This window comes from Poecilia reticulata, chromosome 20 (assembly GCF_904066995.2).
Source record: "Poecilia reticulata chromosome 20, P_reticulata-male-v2, whole genome shotgun sequence".
Classification (NCBI taxonomy): Eukaryota; Metazoa; Chordata; class Actinopteri; order Cyprinodontiformes; family Poeciliidae; genus Poecilia; species Poecilia reticulata.
The window spans coordinates 16,391,444-16,410,234 of NC_088849.1; the positions used below are offsets into that span (position 1 = coordinate 16,391,444).

General features: G+C 38.6%; 1 protein-coding gene and 1 long non-coding RNA gene across 2 annotated transcripts; one reads left to right on the forward strand and one right to left on the reverse strand.

Moving 5' to 3' along the window:
- Nucleotides 1-10,288: 10,288 nt before the first annotated feature.
- slc35g2b (solute carrier family 35 member G2b) lies at nt 10,289-17,808 on the forward strand. Its single transcript, XM_008396180.3, has 2 exons — nt 10,289-10,521; nt 16,363-17,808. Exon 2 carries the CDS (start codon nt 16,391-16,393, stop codon nt 17,639-17,641), a length of 1,251 nt encoding a protein of 416 aa, XP_008394402.1. The 5' UTR covers nt 10,289-10,521; nt 16,363-16,390; the 3' UTR covers nt 17,642-17,808.
- LOC103456552 (uncharacterized) lies at nt 13,116-14,241 on the reverse strand. Its single transcript, XR_532274.3, has 3 exons — nt 13,931-14,241; nt 13,340-13,454; nt 13,116-13,245 (listed from the first exon to the last, which is right to left on the reverse strand). It is a non-coding gene; the product is annotated as an uncharacterized LOC103456552 (long non-coding RNA).
- Nucleotides 17,809-18,791: the final 983 nt, after the last annotated feature.

An 18,791-nucleotide genomic window follows, 5' to 3' on the forward strand; every position in this document is an offset into this window, starting at 1 on the left:
GGAAGAGAGTTGCAGAGCGGAGCAGTTGGTGGGGTGTGGATCTGTCTCGTTTTAACATGTGCTAAGGACGCTGCTTGAAACCAAGAGGAGGAGCTGCAGAAATTAGGGCAGGGAGTTCTTCCAGCAGCTCCTGAAAATGCCTTTGTGAGACCAAACGAAATGTCTCCTGCTGTGCAAGAGTCCTTCATGATGATTTTTAAGGGGACTGGCAAATAAATTAATCTAATCTCCTCACAGATGGCAAATACTGCTACAATCGCTCAGTCAGTTCTAACCAACTAAGGCGTACGCTGGTTCATCTAACATACTAACAGCTACATTTCTGTCCAACACAGAGGATGTTCCATAGCAACATATCCAAATGACACCACGAATTGTTATCAAGCATTTCTGATCCAGCTCGTTTGCTTTTGCTGCTCTTTTTTACATTTTTATCTGGCCATATGGCTAAAGTTGGGCAGAGAGATGTTGGAGTCGGCAAAATGTCTCAAGCTAAACAATTATGATCATGGTTTATTTTTGTTTCAAAAGAGAACAAATCAGAGCTAATATAACAGAGCTACTCCAACATGCTGCCAGCGTAAGCTGCGCAATTCTGGAACTAGAATGTGCCATCCCAATGGTCCCAATAACGCCAGGAAGACACATAAAGAAGGAACTGCTGCTGCCAAGCTACATTAAATATAGCAACTTCATATGCTTCATTTAATGCAGGTAAAGTTGCAACTCTTGGGGAATGTCCTCACCTGCTTGCATATCCAGAGTCTGTATCTCAGGTTCTTTCAGACTGAAGGGAGAGGATTTGCTCAAATCAACTTTTAAAGTTTTGACGCGTATTATCAGTTGAACTTGGTTCTGAACTCTGAGGAAGTTTTTACACCACAAGAAGATCCTTTGACTGATATGTAACTTCGCGTTTCGCCTCTGAAAAACCGGTTTGTCTTTTTTTTCCCCCCAGTTTTCATCGTCGCGTTTCCTAGTTACACAGAGTCAGCAAGCCTCCCTCTGTAATTCCTGCTTCCTTGCTCCGTATGAGATCACCCATCTCCTCCTGCTCCATCTGTTCACTCAAAAACAGCGCATGGGGTTACTTTGTACACCACTGCTGACTTGCTCCATCTGGTAACGAGCCCGCGAAAGGCTAATGCCCACCGGGAGAGGTAAGGCGGTCAATAAGAGGAGCCGTAGCCTGTATTCGGCGAGGTCGATGAGGAATTTTGTCTGGCTTCCGATGCGGAGGCGTCGGAATGATGATAAACTCCCTGGAGCCCGATGGTTATAGAGAAGTAACATGGCATAAAATGAACAAGTCTTGTCTGTTACACATCTATTTTAAAATTAAGCTTTCAAATTTTTGAGAAATGTTCAGTCAGGGAAGGAATTTAAACACGCGGAGAAGGTGGTGTTGAGACACTTATATTTTTAGCCTCATTAAAAGGTGCTGCCAGAAATGCCTGAGGATAGCAAACTGAAACATTCTTGTGGCAGATTTATAAAAAGTCTAACTATTGTGGAATTTTTTATTTTTTACAGTTTTTAAAAATAAACCAGATTTACATTCTTGAATTCATGACTAAACCAGGTGATTGAATTGCATCTATGCTCAGAGCCTCAGAAATCTGACTCAGCAGTAGCCTCTGCAGAAGTTGTGGTTTAGCCTGCTGCTGACCACGGCTTCACAGAGCAGATTTTACGCGTTTATCCCCTGCGGGAGTGACATTTGCTTTCTAAAGTGACTGTGTTTAGCTCTCATTGTCTGGATCCTTCACCTTTTTAGCGCATACACATCAGCTCAGCGGTGGCTTTTATGTCATGGCAACTGTGTTTGTGAAGGTAAAGCCAACAGGCTCGGCCAGGGCTTTTAAATCAATACCCTGTGGTACCAGGCAACAAGTGCTGTTTGAAAAAAATGAAAATAAAAATGCGCCTTTCAACTAAACTTAGACCCAAACAGCCCTGAACTAAAACACTGAGGGATCATCTGGAGATGGAGCAGCTGGACAGAAAACATCTGTAGCTAGTAGTGAGGAAGAAACAGAATATTACAGCTATGACTTGTTTTCTCTCCCCGACAGAAGAGACTGAAACAGCAGTGGCTCTTGATTAATTAACTAAGCCTATTAATTCGTCTGCATTGATCTCCTGTCACCCGGGAAGGTTTGTTCTGTGACTACCACACATGAACACACTGACAGTCGTGAAATAGAAGCTGAGATTTATTGTATAATTGAAAATACTGTGGACATATTTTTTGTGGACATATTTTCACCTTATGTTTTAGTGTTGTTTTAGTTGGATGGAAGATGAACCTCCACCCAACTCTCAACTCTTTTGCAGTCTTCATCAGGTTTTGTGTCCTGTTACCAATGTTCCTTGGCAAACCTCAGTCTGTCTTTACATGTTTTCACGACTATTTACTGTCTATCTATTACATAAATCCACAACAAAGTGCATTAAAGTTTGTGTATTTATTGAAACAAAGTTCAGGTGGGTGAATACGGTTTACTTTGGTCATGCCATAAATTTTTGCCCACTAGTAAATGTACTGAACTTTTCCAATGATTTTGACATTAAATCACTTTACACTAGAGTCACATTCACCCATTCACACACACATTTATACACCAATACACAGATCGGTTGGCACTTTGGGGTTAAGTGCCTTGTCCAGGAGCACATCGACATGTAGCAGGAAGAATCAAACCTTCAACCTTGCGATCACAAGACGACTACGCTCCCTACAGAGTCACAGGAAGCTTTACTTCCAATCCAAAAATGTTTTATTCTTCCTTTACTTTAATAAAGCTAATATGTAATAACAGCAGGAGTGCATACAATGATAAATGGGACAGTTTTTTTATTCAGTATGTTTAACATGAAGTTTCCAGTCAAGCCGTTATCCACCGTAATAAATCACCTTCACATCCGACCTTCTTTGCTCCCCCTGTTCCAGCAGACAGCACCGCTTTGCAACAGACGGTGATTAATCCCCTATCAAATAATGTATCATGCTGCTTTAACAATCTAACTTTGGTCTGCACTGTTATTACCGTCTCATGTCTCAGCGCCAACACAACAGTTTGGGGAAAGAAGTCATCACGAGGCAACTATTATGCCCTCATGTTGCTGTCAGGCCAGAACGAATGTGGCGTAAATGATGAAGATGATCAATAACTCGATTCTGAGCGGCTTCTATTTTTTGAGCACAACTGACTTCGAAGGACACATTTATTCTCAGGAGCTGAAGTCAATTTGGTTTCAATCTGTCTTTGTTTGAGTCTGGTTGCATTCAAGGCCTCGACTGGTACACCGCTGCGGACTTTCAATTAGACAGAAGATCCATGTACAGGGATTGCAAAATAATAATTTTGCATTTTCATCCTCGGTACCAACAGCCTGCTTTAACGCAAATATCAGAGTGAAGCAACCACAGAGAGAACAGACATCCCAAAATTTGTGTAAACACGTAAGTCTGGGATTAATCATTTGCATAATCGCTATTTCCTATTTCAAGCTCCAGGAAAGATTTTCTTAAGAATTATCATTTTAAGTTATGTAATTTTTGGCTAATTGCTTTGAACATTTTATTTGCAAATAACTGGCAAAAAGAGGAACTGACTCCAAGTCCTCTGTGATGTAGCCATATTAAAAGCTATGTTTCTCCTTTTCAATAAAGTGTTCAGACATTAGATATTAAATCTGTTCCTAATTATGAGGAAGTACAGAACAAGATGCAACATGCAGTGTGAAGTGTTCCTGTAAAATGCGCCTGCATATCATTCACATCCTTTTTTTTCTTCAAGTAGAAACCAAATCAAAGTTTGTTAGCTTAACATAGTGAAAGGCAACAACACTGATTTAATCACGTCCTAGAGACGCTTTGCTGTTTTCAAAACTAAAGATTCATCATCTGTTGTTTAAAATATCAGATTGAGTTTCTTTTTCTGGCTTTTTGGTTTAGCCTATCCCAGGTTTGAGTTTCCAATTTGCATCGTCACATCTCGACATTTGCAGGGTCCTAATAAAACACAGTGATCGGTGCTCTGAGTCTCTCCAGCATTGACAGCCCGTGGTGTTCTTCTCACAGCCGGTGTGGTGTCAGGAGCATTACGTAAAACTGCTGCTACTGCATTAAGTCGGTCTGTGGCAGAAGTCAGAAAGCGAACGGGTCAGTGAGGACCAGAACTGGACATGCCCTGATTTCACCCTAATGCAAGGTTAACATCTCCTCGCTGTTAATGTAAGGTTAAGTAGAGGATGAGATCAGTGATGAGTACAGATTAAGTTCCCCTAATGGGGGTCTTTGACATTCCTGCTCCATAAATACCATCTTTAGATATATATTAGACTAAGTTCTCAAAATGACCACTTTTACCTCTTTTTTTATTTTGCCCTCTATCATGTGCTGAGTGACCTACTCCGACCTCTTCCTCACAGCCGTGTCTCATCTAATTTTGAGTTACTTATTACTTTCCATCAAACGACTGCCAAGACTGAGAGGAAACTTCATTACGGTTTCTATTATAGAAAGGCTTAATCAGATTTACAGGAGCTCCATTATTATCTTCGAAGCCTAAATTTTACTCCTACACAAGCTGTTTATTGGGTCCACTGCACCGCAGCTTTATTGTTGTGTCTGTTGTCCCCCCAGTATAACACACGAACAACCTCTCTTTTGGGCTCAGATGCTGCGATGATTACTCACTCCATATGCCTGACTGGACAGACGAACGTCCATCCGTGATGAAATTCGAAAATGTCTCATCCACTTAAGTGCTCTCTTATGATATTTTTACAGCTTCCGGTCTGTCCAGCCCACACACAGCAGCTAATGGCGCAGCTGTCATTTCGGTCCTCAGAGAAAAGGTTCAGCGTTTCAGCTCCTGTCTCTCAAAGTAAATAAAAGAGATGAAACGTAGCTCAGGTGATAGACAAATTATGCATTTATCATCCGCTGTCATGTCAGAGTGTGTACATTGATTCATGTTGCTGGGGATGTGCGGCGCCTTCGTGCTTCTTGAAATTGTTCAGCCTCTAAAGAGTTTTATTGCCAATTTATGTGACAGACCAACACAATGTAGTAAATAAATAGAACTGGAAGGAAAATAAGATACATTTTTAGTTTCTTTTTTTTCTCCAAATGCATATCGGAGAAGAATGGTATGCAAGTCTTTTAGGGTGCGTGTCTACCAGCTCTGCACTGGCCAAAGCTGTAATTCCAGCCTACCCAAATTGCTTTTTTTTAACAGTGGTTTGATAACTGCTGTTTAAAGTAGTTTCTTGATCATGACAGTGAACTCACTCTTCTCCAACAACATTCATAGTCAGCGACCTCAATCCATTAGAGTGCCATTAAGAGTGTGGAAACGAGATACCATGGATGTGCAACTGACAAACCTGCAACTTTGTAAAGCCATCATGTCAGAAACTAGGAATGTTTCTGACACTTTGTTGAGTCCATGTCATGAAGGATTATGACAGCCCTGACAGAAAGAAGGGATTCCTGTACCCTAGGCTAGCAGGATGCACATTACATTTGTTCTGACACAGCTTGAAATGCTGCATTGAAATCTTCTGACACCACTAATAAGGTAAAAAGATTTTTTAAAAATCCGAAGCTTTAGTTTCATTCAGTATGCCACATCTTAGACAGACAGAAGACATCCTTTTCATTTGTTTTATTCTTAGACAGGGTGAAAGAGAGCATCAAATCTAGAGTGCCTCAAACTTCCCTCGCTCATTCATAATTTAAAATGCTCCATTTAGAGCACATCTCTGCCCTGGCCTATTTGGTATTCATATAAGTAAGTACGAGGCAGTGTATGATTTTGTGTGTGTGTGTGTGGGGGGGGGGGATGGGGGGGGGTAAGTACACGACAAACAAAAGTGCCAAAAGCTAGCAGCTAGCTCCTGGGGATGAGCTATTCTAGGAGTGATATCTGTCAGTACCTTCAAGCAGAAGAAAGTCTGGCTTTGACATAGACAGCTGGCGGAACCTTAACATGGTGTACATTCAGACAGAGGAAACGGTGACCCACTTTACTGGAAAGCAACATTACTGTACTATTTTAACTTTAGATCATGTGATTCGGCAAATCTTTTGTGCTACACGATGGACAACGGTTGTTATCTTGTTAGCAAAAAACATACACAGCTGGCAGGTTTCCACGCCCGCATGCTTTGACAAAACAGGAACCACGTGCGTTCACTTACCACCCACAAGCAACTCGGTTTCACTGTTTTAAAAAAGCAGAAAAAAGTATTCTTTGTTCGCTTCATGTCAGTGACGAGCCTTCTCTCACCTTATGAATTTTCCAACTCAGGCCGTCAGAGTACAAGAAGGGATTGGAGTTTCTCCTCCTGCGCTGTGACAACAGAAATACAGCATAACTACCTGATCGATGACAAATGGCTGAGGCTTACAGTGGGGTGATGAATAAGTACCACATCTGTAACATTTAGGAGGGAGCATACTGACAAGCAAATAAAAACCCACATGCAATCAATACAAATGCGCTCGGGGGCTCTCACATTTTCCCAAATAGCCTACAGGAGTAATCTACAATTCCATTTGTAGCTGAGAGCATCTCATTGGAATATATTGAGCGAAACTGCTGCTGCAGGTAAGGAATTACCGTCTGTGTTTACTGTGACTGAAGCTGGTCCTCTTAGCATGAGCATTTGAAAGCAAAAAAAATAAAAAATAGCTCCAGGGTGCATGAACAGAAATGCCTCAAATTTCAGCCCTGGACAAGGTCTCACTGTTTGCTTCGATGTTAAATCACAGGGATCATAAAAACAGTCACACTGCTATATTTATCTCTTTCAGTCTGTGAAGTGTTGTTTGTGCTAATTGCTCCAAAAGCTCATAGCCAAGGCAAAAATAGAGGCAACTTTTTTCTGGAAAAGAGCATTTGTGCGACTGAAAATGCCACTGTGGCATTTGCATATTTTTTTTATCATGCAAACCTCAGGAGAGAGGTGTGCTACACACAAAAAAGGAGCAAAATGGCTCAACTGAAATAGACAGAATAATACAACATTGAAAAACATCCGTCCATCTGTAAATCTGCTGCAGGTACTTCTCACATAGTTGCTTGCCCTGAGAATTGCCTTACTCCTTTTTAATGTAAATTCATAGAGTTTTTGGACATTTTTTTAGTCCATATTCCCACGATAGCATCACACAGTTCCTGCAAATTTGTTGACCGCATGCAATGAAGGGGATTTTATGCTGCCGAAGGTGCTCTGCTGGACAGAGATCTGTGGAAGACAACATTGCAACACTGCAATGCTGGGACAGTACAATGTTGCATTTGTTGCCTGTTTGTCAGCTTCAACTTTATGTTTTCTCTCAGTTTTTTTCTAGAAGCTACATCTGGTCTGGCATTTTGTTTAGCTGAGAAGTCAACAGCACAATGCAGCCCACAGTCCACTCAAACTACATGTACACCACCACCATCAGCACGAACCACTATGTTTTCATGAGTTTTACTACAGTCTAGTGCAGGTCAATATGATTCCTTTGGGCTTCATTCTCAAAAGATAGCTCTGATTTGTCAGATTGTGTCTAACCAGCCTATGCAACATCTAAATGTATTCAAATAATTGCACTTCACACAAGTGTAATAGATCAAACATCAGAAATGATGCTTTCTAGTATCTACTGCACCTCAGCTTAAAGCTGTCTCTCCTTATGCAATGTCTGATTGAACCATCAAACATAGAAGATGTAAACCTAAACATGCACTTAAAATAAATACATCTAGCCTTACTCTTACATCACCAGAGATTTTTTATTTTATTTTTTATTTTTTTAGGAACAACAGAATCATTTGGGTGTTTTATGAGATCGGAAAATACCTCCAGTATTTTAGACCCCTGAGCACCTCCTCAGTAGTCTGAACTAATCCCACGCCCTGGATGATAAAATGAGAAGACAGGGCATGATTGCCTCCCAGTTCTCATATTAGTTCAATGAGCTGTGAGGCCATGCAGAGTTTACAGTGGACATTTTCATGCTTTTTTTTTTTTCTAAATTTCTCAAACACTAAGTGCTCAAACAGCCCTAGGATGGGTAATTGCTTGTGCTGTTATGGCTTTATACATATTAATATCCAGATGGATGGCTATTTGTAAGAAATATCTGAATTTGTATTCCCTTCATCGGGATGGGGATCCACTAATTCAGTTCAGAAGAATCTACTGTGGGAATGAAAACATGTGGTCAACAGGATTTGCTGTCATGTCAAAAAGAAAGTGCACCCTCATAAAGAGGAGGATATTAAATGACGGGGAAACATGGGGTTTTTAAATGTTTGCCTGAATGAACCAAGATTTATAGAATAAGGTTCTTAGGAGAGATGAGATAAAAATGGAAATGTCTGTCCAATATGCACACCATACAGCATATCAGCACAAACTCACACCAACTATCCAGCATAGGAGTGGAGGTTTCTCATTTACCCTCTGAAGGCAAGTGCCTCCCACGTAAACAGTGCTGTTTTCATTGAGGAATTGAAGAATATAAAATTCTATTTTCATTCCAACTCATAGTACTTGGATTAGTTTACTTGAAGCTCTGGCAGTGTCAATGACGTGTACTATCAGTTTTACAACAAACCAAAAGAAAAAAAAAGAAAAAATTTAATGAATAATGCCACCTTAAAATATTATTTTAAGGGTTAATGTCACCTTAAAATATTATTTTAAGGGTTCACTCAACTGTTTTTGTTTCGCAGTTTGTAACTGTGCTACCTGTCATGTGCAGAAAACAATTACGCGGGTTTTCCGACCACAATTTCCGTCATTAATAAGCAATTACATTACACGCTCATTCCCTACTGGCAGATTTATTGTGATTGCATGGAGCTTTATGCAGATGTTGACACAGAGTTAATTGCTCCAGCGTTGCAAATCACCTTCTGTGGTCCTCCATGATAATTAAAATCGCTGTCATGTTTCAGAGCCAGTGGCGTTACAGTCTTACATTACCAGCTGGGAATCGTGGTGCATTGCCTGGGGGGTAAACTTCACAACCTAATTTAAGTTCTATAAACCTGCTGCATGAAGAGACAATATTATCACATTATTTTATTGTGGTCCTGCTGTTTTCATTGCTGCAAGCATTTACCTTTTTTTTCCCCCCAAAGTATCTGTTTAGTCCAAGGCAGAATGGTTGTGTTAGGTACTTCCCTCATGGGAAGTCAAACAAGCTGAACTTCCCATGTGGGCCATCCTGAAGCAAATTTCAGAAATTCAAATGAGTTTAGATACAAACACAACTCTGGGATTAAACATGTAGTTCTTTCATATTCATCAATTAGACATATGTATCTCTAACCAGCATCCCTGATGCCTGCAGAGAAAATACCAGCATGATGCTGCCACCACCATGTTTCAGTCATGAGGAAGTCATCATGTTCAGGGTGGTGTGCAGAGCTAGCTTTCCTCCAGACACTGCCTAGAGTTTTACACAAACGTTAATTTGATTTCAGATAGGGGCACATGAAAGCAACTGCCTCCAGTGTGATTTATTTAGGGGTATTTGATTAAATAGGGCAGAAAATGCAAGCCACACTTTTCAAGCCACACATAAAAAAATGTTTAAACTATGTTTCATTTTAATTCCACCTCAGAAGTAACTACTTTCTGATAGCTCATTATATAAATTCTCAAATACATACACTAAAGTTAGTGGTTGTCACATGACAGAGTAGAAAAAAAAGTTCAAGAATTGCAAACAGTAAGTATTTATTATCAACTTTTTTATTATTTTTGGTTAAGTGACTGGAGCAAAAATAAATGAGTGTTGCACACAAAAACAGAACAGCAAATTAGGGTTCTCAGGAGCATTAATAATCGGATTATAACTTCATGAAAGGAATATCCAAATTCAACTACAAAAGATGGTTTTAAAGAGGAAGTAGATCTGCACTCATATCAGAAATGTAACAAGAACACCCTTTTTTTTTGTTGAAACAAACATCTTAAAGAAGGAAGTAAATGAATGTGCTTTTTTTTTTCCGGGCTATATTATTATGATGATGATGATGATTGCGGCCGGCCGACGTGCATCCTCTTCCTATTTTGCCACTATTGGAGAAAGACGAATGAGAGCAAATGTAGCTGGGGGGGCGGAAGGGTGGGATTTAGACTGAAAAGAAGAAACCGCTGGCTGTGACAGCCACCTTTGCTTCCTCCCCCCTCCATCATCATCATCATCATCATCATCATCATCATCATCATCATCATCACCCGCCTCGCCAGCAACAGCAGCTTCATATTCATCGGCGGCAGAAGCAAAGGCAGAGTTGGTTAAACAGTTTGGAGAGGAAGAAGAAAAAACAAGTAGTCTTGTAGACGTCTTGAAGAGAAGCTCCGCTCCAGGGGGAGGGAACATGGGGGAATGGGAGCTGCAGATGGGCAAGTGCAAGGATGAGGAATTCCGACCAAATCTGCTTTTATGACACAGACCTCTGCTTCATCCAGCATCATTAGGAATTCATTAAAAAACACCAGGTAAGATGTTTTTTTGTTTGTTTTTAAATAACATTTTCTTACTCAAAAAAAAAGGGGGGTTTTGATGCAAACGACTGTCAGAAAAGATATGGATTAGCGATCCCTTAAAATTATATCATTATTGATATGGTGCTCGTTAATTAGAAGAATTGCTCGTATTTTTATCCTGCAGTTCGTGAGGAGAAACGATTTTGGCTGCTTTAAATTCATGGGCAATTTAAAAAAAAAAACACACACAAATTGCAGCGTTTCGTATATACGCCTTAATTTAGATGCCTTTTTATCTTCTCATTTCTCCAACTTCCGTTTTTCATCAATTTGTATTTTAATTTGAATCTTAATGAAAGAGGACCAACCAGTCAGAAGTATCTTTCTGCCCCCTTGTGGTTTGGACTCATGCTGTTTTTTTAATGTGATTCTAAAATTAGTGCTGGACTGACTGCAAAATATGGGCGGGGAAATAAAAATATGAATATATGTCAAATAAATGTAATTTAAAATATAAATCACAGACTCATCTGACCCCAAGATGCAAAATGTGATGAGTAAAGAATCAAACTAATTTTCCAGACGACTATTCCTGTTTCCATTCTACACAGCGTATTCAGATGTAGCTTAATGATGGTGTGCCTCTCCATTCATCTCGTACATGGCCCACATTTATGCATCAACCCCCTCTGTGGATTCCTTGTTATGTAATCTCATTCCCATCAGACTGCATCAGCCTCAGAGTGTTTGCTGTTTGGCTTCTATGAGCACAAATGTCTCTCTTATTGAGATTTAATGTGATAGACCAGCACAAAGTAGTACATAGATGTGACTTGGAATGAAAATAATACATGCTTGTCAATGAAAACACAATCAAAAATGGGAAAAATGTGACTTGAGTCTGCGTTCATCCCTATTTGCTCTGCTACCTCTACATAGAAATTCAGTGTAAACATTTGCCAATATAAGTGACCAGGTTAGTGATTTATAACCTGGTGAGTTCAAGTGTGGATGAGATAGCCTTGTTATAAATCGTGTTTATATCAAGAGCAGTTGTGAGTAGAAAAGGATCAAGACCAAAGATTACAGCAGACAGATCAGAGACAAAAGTGTGGGAAAGATGAAAGCTTTAAACATCTCTTGAAACACAGTTCAATTCATCATAGAAAAAAATTAAGAGTATAGCAGAATCACAAGCCTAAATTATATATGTGGAGGAGTAGCAGAAATCCATTGCTCAGGTGAGGAAGTCTGTTGACAGGGTAACTATTAAATCCTCACTACACCAATTTGTCCTTTATGGAAGAGTGGCAAAAAGAAAAGCCCTATTTGTAGTTTTCCTGAAGCTATGTAAGGGGACACAGCAAATGTGAAAAAATGTTATCTGGTTGTACTGACCAAAATTAAATACTATGTATTACTGAAAACTAGCATTGCTCATTCCTCAAAATGCACCACGGCTACAACAAAATATGATAATGGCACCATTTTTGCTAAAGTAATATTTTTGTTACTTATGCACTGCAAAAAGTCCCCTTTCAAAAACAAGAAAAAAAAGTACAAAAATAAGGTACAATTTTCTTAAAATAAGAAAAATTATCTGCCAACAGAACAAGAAAATTTATCTTGTCAAGATTTTCTAAAACAAGAAAAAATATCTAACCAAGATAAACCTACAATATCTTAAAATTAGTGTATTTTTACTTAAAACAAGCCAATTTTACTTATACGAGTAAGATATATTATCTTATTTTAAGAAAAATTATCTCAAGTAAAGAAAATGTTACTCGACACTGAATTTCTTGAAATAGCGTAAAATTTTCTTATTTGAAGAAAAATGTTCTATGTATTAAGAAAATAAATCTCATATATTCTATTTGTATTAGTAAAATTGTTTTAAGTAAAAATACACTAATTTTAAGATATTGTAGGTTTATCTTGGTTAGATATTTTTTCTTGTTTTAGAAAATCTTGACGAGATAAATTTTCTTGTTCTGTTGGCAGATAATTTTTCTTATTTTAAGAAAATTATACCCTATTTTTGTACTTCTTTTTCTTGTTTTTGAAAGGGGACTTTTTGCAGTGATATACCTAAATCTAGTTTATTTTTATTGTTGCATTGGATTAAAATATATTTTATCATAGCTTTACTCAAGGTTCTTATGCTAAGACAAAAATCCAAAAATTGATCCTGTGAATACTGGAACAAGAGATGTTATTGGCTTGCTGAAATGAAGACATGAGTTCAATTACTTTTAACATATTTATTACGTTTAAGTTTCACATAAGCACAATAAAACATGTCTACTGGTCAGAATAAAGTCTGGATGGGCATCTGATTCTGAAACAATCCTGTAAAATGACAGAACAATGAAGATCTGACACATCTGCCGCACTCATAAGATGCCCTAAGAGTCAAGCAAACCAAATTGTCCAAAGCAAAAAAAAATCTTGAGATGTCAACAATAGGAGCTTCCTCCGCAATGAACTTCTTCCAATAAGCCATAGCCTTTTATATGTGGAAGTCTTGCCTCAGTTACAGACGCTGTTCTCAAGACATCTGTCAGCAGCACAGAGAGGAGTGGCCACAGACACGGATGCTGAAAGGTGTAGTAGTTGTGATGTCCTCCTTTCAGAAGATCAGGGCAGGCATGGTTCCAATGGCCAGTAGAAAGTTGGTTTCATGATCACCACAGAGCTGAAAAGTGGTCTTGTTTGAAGTTGTTGGGTCATCTGCTAAATGGAGCACAGACAGAAAAACAATCACAAAACAAACCACGTTTTAGGGACTAATCAGTGTAATGATAAATCAGTATCATAAATTTCTTACCTTGAGAATGTGAAGGACGCTGTCACTTGCATTTCCCAAAGTTTCTTGTAGATGGTGCAATACATGATTGGAGACGTGTCTGGCATAGGCTTCACCATGGCAACAGTTTGGTTTACTAAAAAATAAAACAAGTCTTATTTTAGTTCATGTGCTCAATTACAATATTACATGAATTCAAGATGGCAAGAAAGTTATTTTAATTAAATCAAACAAGGACTACTTAAATTCACTAATTAAAAATAGTGTTTAAAATATCCTGGTAACAGTGTGGAATATCTAACCTTGTAAACTCATTGCATTTAAGTTTTTAAATTACAGCACATAAAACACCCTCAAAGTTAGTGAAATACTAGGCGGAAATGCCCTTTAACCATTTCCCGAATGAGAAGCCACCTTAGCTATGTTAAAAAACGGAAGCTACCATGAACCCGTGTCGATATTATTTTTAAGCCACAGCTATTGTGGTTAATAACTGTTCAAAGCTCATATTATAAGAGCGGCTCTTTAACCGCGGATGAAAATTGGCATTTCACGACATGCTAACTAGCTTCAGTTAGCTTATCTTAGAAAGACAGACAACTTTAAACTTACCTCTCAGTACAGCAGCTGTAGGGTCTATACACGTAAAAAGTCCTCCATCTTCATCCATGTCCAACCGAGATTAGAAAATTTGCCAAAAGAAAATCTTATAAAAGTACAGTAGATAACAGCTTAGTTAGGCTGTTACAACTGAATTAACCGTTAATCAGGGCAGTTAAATGATCTCTGGCGTTGCCGTTAGTGATGTGCGGATTGATACTGAAATATCGATTCTTTCGATACCAGAACTTAATTCTTTAAAATCTATTGTCAGATCCAAGGATCAATACTTTCAACACTTTAGTAATTTGAGATAATGTAGATTAACAAGAGCAAGTTAGAAAGTAACAAATTATTGAGATCTTGCCTAAATGAAACGTTGTTAATGGGAACTACTTTTTCTTCCGCCTGGTAAGAATGTAATGTGTAAGGACGTAATGCCCAAGCGCAGCGTGCTGCTGACGCTCACTCACTCAGAAATGGACATGTTGACAGATTATAAAATAAGTGACATGGAGCTATTTCAGCTGCCATTTTATAGTAGTTTTAATAATTAAACAATGATGCACACTGCTAAAAAAAAATAAAGGGAACACTTAAACACTTAAGTGAACACTTAAGTGTTCCCTTTATTTTTTTGAGCAGTCTATTTAGTAGGGTTATTACTTTACTAATTTTCTTTTTTTTAGTTTGCAACTCCATTTTCACATGTTTTGTATATTTCTGCTGAGTTAAAATAGCTTATAGTAAACAAGATTGTTGTCTCAATATACTTCTGAGTTTAAAATGAGTGCATCAGAGTACATTGTGTTCTTTTTATGAAGCCAAGATATGGATTACATTTATTTTTTATTTAATTAAGAAACAAACTAACTGTCTTTGCACAAAGTATGGGATCTGTATTGCCAATACCAGCTTAAATTTTACTCGGTATTGGATCGGAAAGAAAATCTGTTGTATCGAACATTAATACTATCTCACTGACATTTTGGGCGCTTTCCCATTTGGATTGTATGATGTCATAAAAGGGGTTACAAACATGATGAATAAAATATTGTTCAAACTAATATTAGTAACTGATAAAGTAAGAATTTGAAATATAAACCAAAGTTAAAATATTTATCATGACATTGAGCTAATCAATATTGTTGATTCTAATCTCATTGTGTGGAATACCAGCCATTTCAAATCACACATCAATAGAAATTTCATGACATGTCAGTAAGAGGTCCCACATCTTGCATCAAGAAGATCAGATTAAGGTCCATAGCAGATGGAAACATGCCAAGAATTATCTTGATATATAAACTGATATTGTCTCTGAAATTGTTGTGTTAAATGTCAACCGTTTAAATATTCAATTATAATCTCCAGTACACTCTGCCAACTTATACAAGAATATAAGTTCATGTTTTTTTTTTTTTTTTCATTGACAATAACACAAAGGATTCCATTTGGACATAGTCTGTTTTAATTATCTGAATACATTTCATTAAGTATGTGATTTCGCTTTCTGTGCTTGAAATAAGAAATTTTTACTTATATAATATAAGTTCTAGACTTGAAGTTTGATAGGTAAATATTGATATTCTAGATTCTAGCACATATTTACTCATAATAAGTAATATTTTCTTAATATTAAGCTTTTATATCTTACTGAGATAATTAAGTACAAAAACACTTAAAATAAGAAAAATATTCTAACATAAATCCCTCTTGGTGAGAAAAATTATCTTGTCAGAAAGAAAACAAGAAAAATCTCCTTAATTTAAGATATTTAATCTTACTAAGATTTTAGTTTTTGCAGTGTGGACTTTAATGGGGGTCAGAGTTGATGAATGGAGGTAAATACAGGGCCATCCTAGAATGAAGACTAGAAAACACTCAGGACAGGGGTGAAGATTCACCTTTCAGGAAGACAGCAACCCCAAACTTAAAGCCAGAGTCACAATGAAATGGTTTATATCAAAGCATGTTCATGGGTTAGACCAGTCCAGTGAAAGTATGGATCTAATCACAGATCAGAATCTGGGACAAGAGTTCAAAATGGATGTTTGCATGTGCTCTACCCAATCTGACTCAACGTTCAAAGAAGAATGGACACAACTTTCTGCAAATCTGGTAGATGTATACCCCCCAAAGACCTCCTGCTGTGATTAGAGTGAAAGTTGGCTCCACAAAGTGTTGATTCTGCGAGGATATGTAAATACAAATATATTCCACACTTTTCATATTTTTACTGTAAAAAATTATTCAAAACTATGTATCATTTTCTTTGTACTCCTCCTTTATTCATCACTTTCTGTTGGTGTACTGAGTAGAACCACAATATAATGCTGAAGTTAATGGTTATAATTTGAGAAAATGTGAAAAAAAATATTTATGCCAGAGCCTAAATGTGTCTGTGTAATTTAGATAATCATTTTTACTTCACTGTTTTTCAGATAACACTATTTAAATACCTCACACATCATGGATGCAGCTTCAGCCTCCCTGCAGTTTGGATCAAAGAAGCGGGTCAAAATTCACCCAAACACAGTCACAGTAAAATATGCCACCCACTTCCCCCAGCCTGGTGACGAAGGGTACGACGATGCACCCTCCTTTGAGGATTTTGGTTCTTTTGCAGAGGCAAACGTTGGAAAGAGACTGGTGTCTGATGCCAAAGGCAGCAGGACTTTCTTTGGAACCATGGAGACTCAGCCTAAGCAGCCAAGTGTGCAAAGAGACAAGGGGGTCGAGGGTCAGCTGGCCAGCTTTGGCGAGGCTAATGTGTTGGCCTCCAGAGTGACCTGGATGGCCTTGTTTGGGGCAGCAGCAGCTCACGGATGTGTGGCGCTAATCACCCGATTGGCGGCAGATCGCTCTAAGGTTCCCTCTCTCGAGCTGCTCTTCATCCGCTCTGTGATCCAAGTGTTGTCAATCCTGGTGGTCCTCTACTACCACGAGGCACCCTTCGGCCCCAAGGGTTACCGGCTCCGTCTCTTCTTCTATGGTGTGTGCAATGTCATTTCTATCACTTGCGCCTACACGTCCTTTGCCATTGTACCCCCCAGCAACGGTACCATCATGTGGCGAGCATCCACCACTGTCTTCAGTGCCATACTGGCTTTCCTGCTGCTGGATGAGAGGCTGAGCTACACCGACGTGGTCACGGTGGTGGGAAGTGTGTTCGGCCTGTGTCTGGTCATGGTGCCGAATGTAGCAGATGAGGAGAAGTCCAGGCTGGGGTTTTGGAAGGAGGCATTTGGCTATACAATGACAGTTATGGCAGGCTTGACCGCCGCCCTCTCCATGATTGTCTACCGAGCCATCAAAGAGCGCGTCAGCATGTGGACAGCACTCTTTACCTTCGGCTGGACAGGCACTGTCTGGGGCGCCTCCACCATGTTCATAATGCAGGAGCCTATTATTCCCCTGGATGGGGAGACCTGGGGCTATTTAATTGGGATCTGCACCTGCTCCACGGTAGCATTCCTTGGAGTCTACTATGCTCTAAACAAGTTCCATCCAGCCTTAGTTAGCACCGTGCAGCACCTAGAGATCGTGGTTTCAATGATTTTGCAGCTGATCGTGCTGAGGATGATCCCCTCAGTGTACGATGTGATTGGAGGCCTTGTCATCATGGTCAGCGTGTTCACTTTGACCGGGGTCAAGCTGTACAGAGTGAGCAGGGCCATTCGACAGGATTACCAAGAAATCCTAGACTCGCCTATCAAATGAATCTGTCAGTCTATCCGTTTACAGTGTCGCTTGGTTGTGCAATCAAAAGAATGTCTGAATCTTCATCTGATGATTTTTGTATTGTTGTGCTGTGAACAGAGTGCCAGTTTGTGTAACTAAAGTCTTAATATTTACGTGTGAAATAAAAGACAATTGTAATATTGTGACCATTTCCCCTTTCGTATAGTGGTGCTTTAATGTCAAATTGTGCCACAGACTAAAATGTCAGCAAAAAGAGGCACGAGTGAATTACGACGCCACAAGGTGTTGATATAAGCTTCTGTCGTCACACTGCCAAAACTGTAAATGTCAGCCCTGGAACCATTCATATTGTAACAAGGAATAAAAAAAGACAAAAAGAAAATGCTTCACTGAAAGACCTGATTTGTTGTTAGAGACTAAAACACAATGATTTATGCATAGGCTGTTTACAGGTGTAAAAGTACCATGGTCCTAATAGTTGGTTTCAAAACAACTACAATTCACAATCACAGCTTTTCTAAGTTTTAAACTAACTGAGAAGCCAAAGGAAGTGTCAAAGTGAGCTGAACAGAGCACTACTACCCCATACCCAATGTGTTGCTGTGCACTGCTGGTCAGCTGTCTCTCAAAAGAGTAGAGTTTATCCCTCATTCCCCATAAAGACATATTTAGCTGTTTCAAAAATATTCTCAATCATGACTATCGCTCCTATTATTGAGCTAAATTTGTTTTGAAAGTAAAGTTAACAAGCAAGAGCAATGTGTGCTAAAAACATGTCATATATTTTCTGTTTTGGGTTTTTGAGTAAACAAAGTGATAATTTAAAACCGTAGCCATTTTGCTAAGCGTTTTAAAAGCCAAACTAACAAAGGAATAGATGGTTCTTACAAACTTTCCATTTCAAAAATCCATTTACTCCAAAACTAAATTCTCTATAATTTTTTTTATATTTGCATAACATTTGTGCAAAATTATTCTACAAAAAAAGTGAATTTTAAATCATGGGCTGCAAGGGCCTAAAAAGCAGCAAAAATAATTATGTTTTACTTCAAAATGTGAATACACAAATTTTTTTGTGTACTTCCATACAATCCAAATTCAACACTTTTCAAAACAACAGAGAAACTATATAAATTTGGTTTGCATAAATATTTTTCAGAATCATATT

Bases quoted from the DNA above. Each gene is read 5' to 3' on its own strand.
- slc35g2b (XM_008396180.3), top strand. From the start codon at position 16,391: ATGGATGCAGCTTCAGCCTCCCTGCAGTTTGGATCAAAGAAGCGGGTC.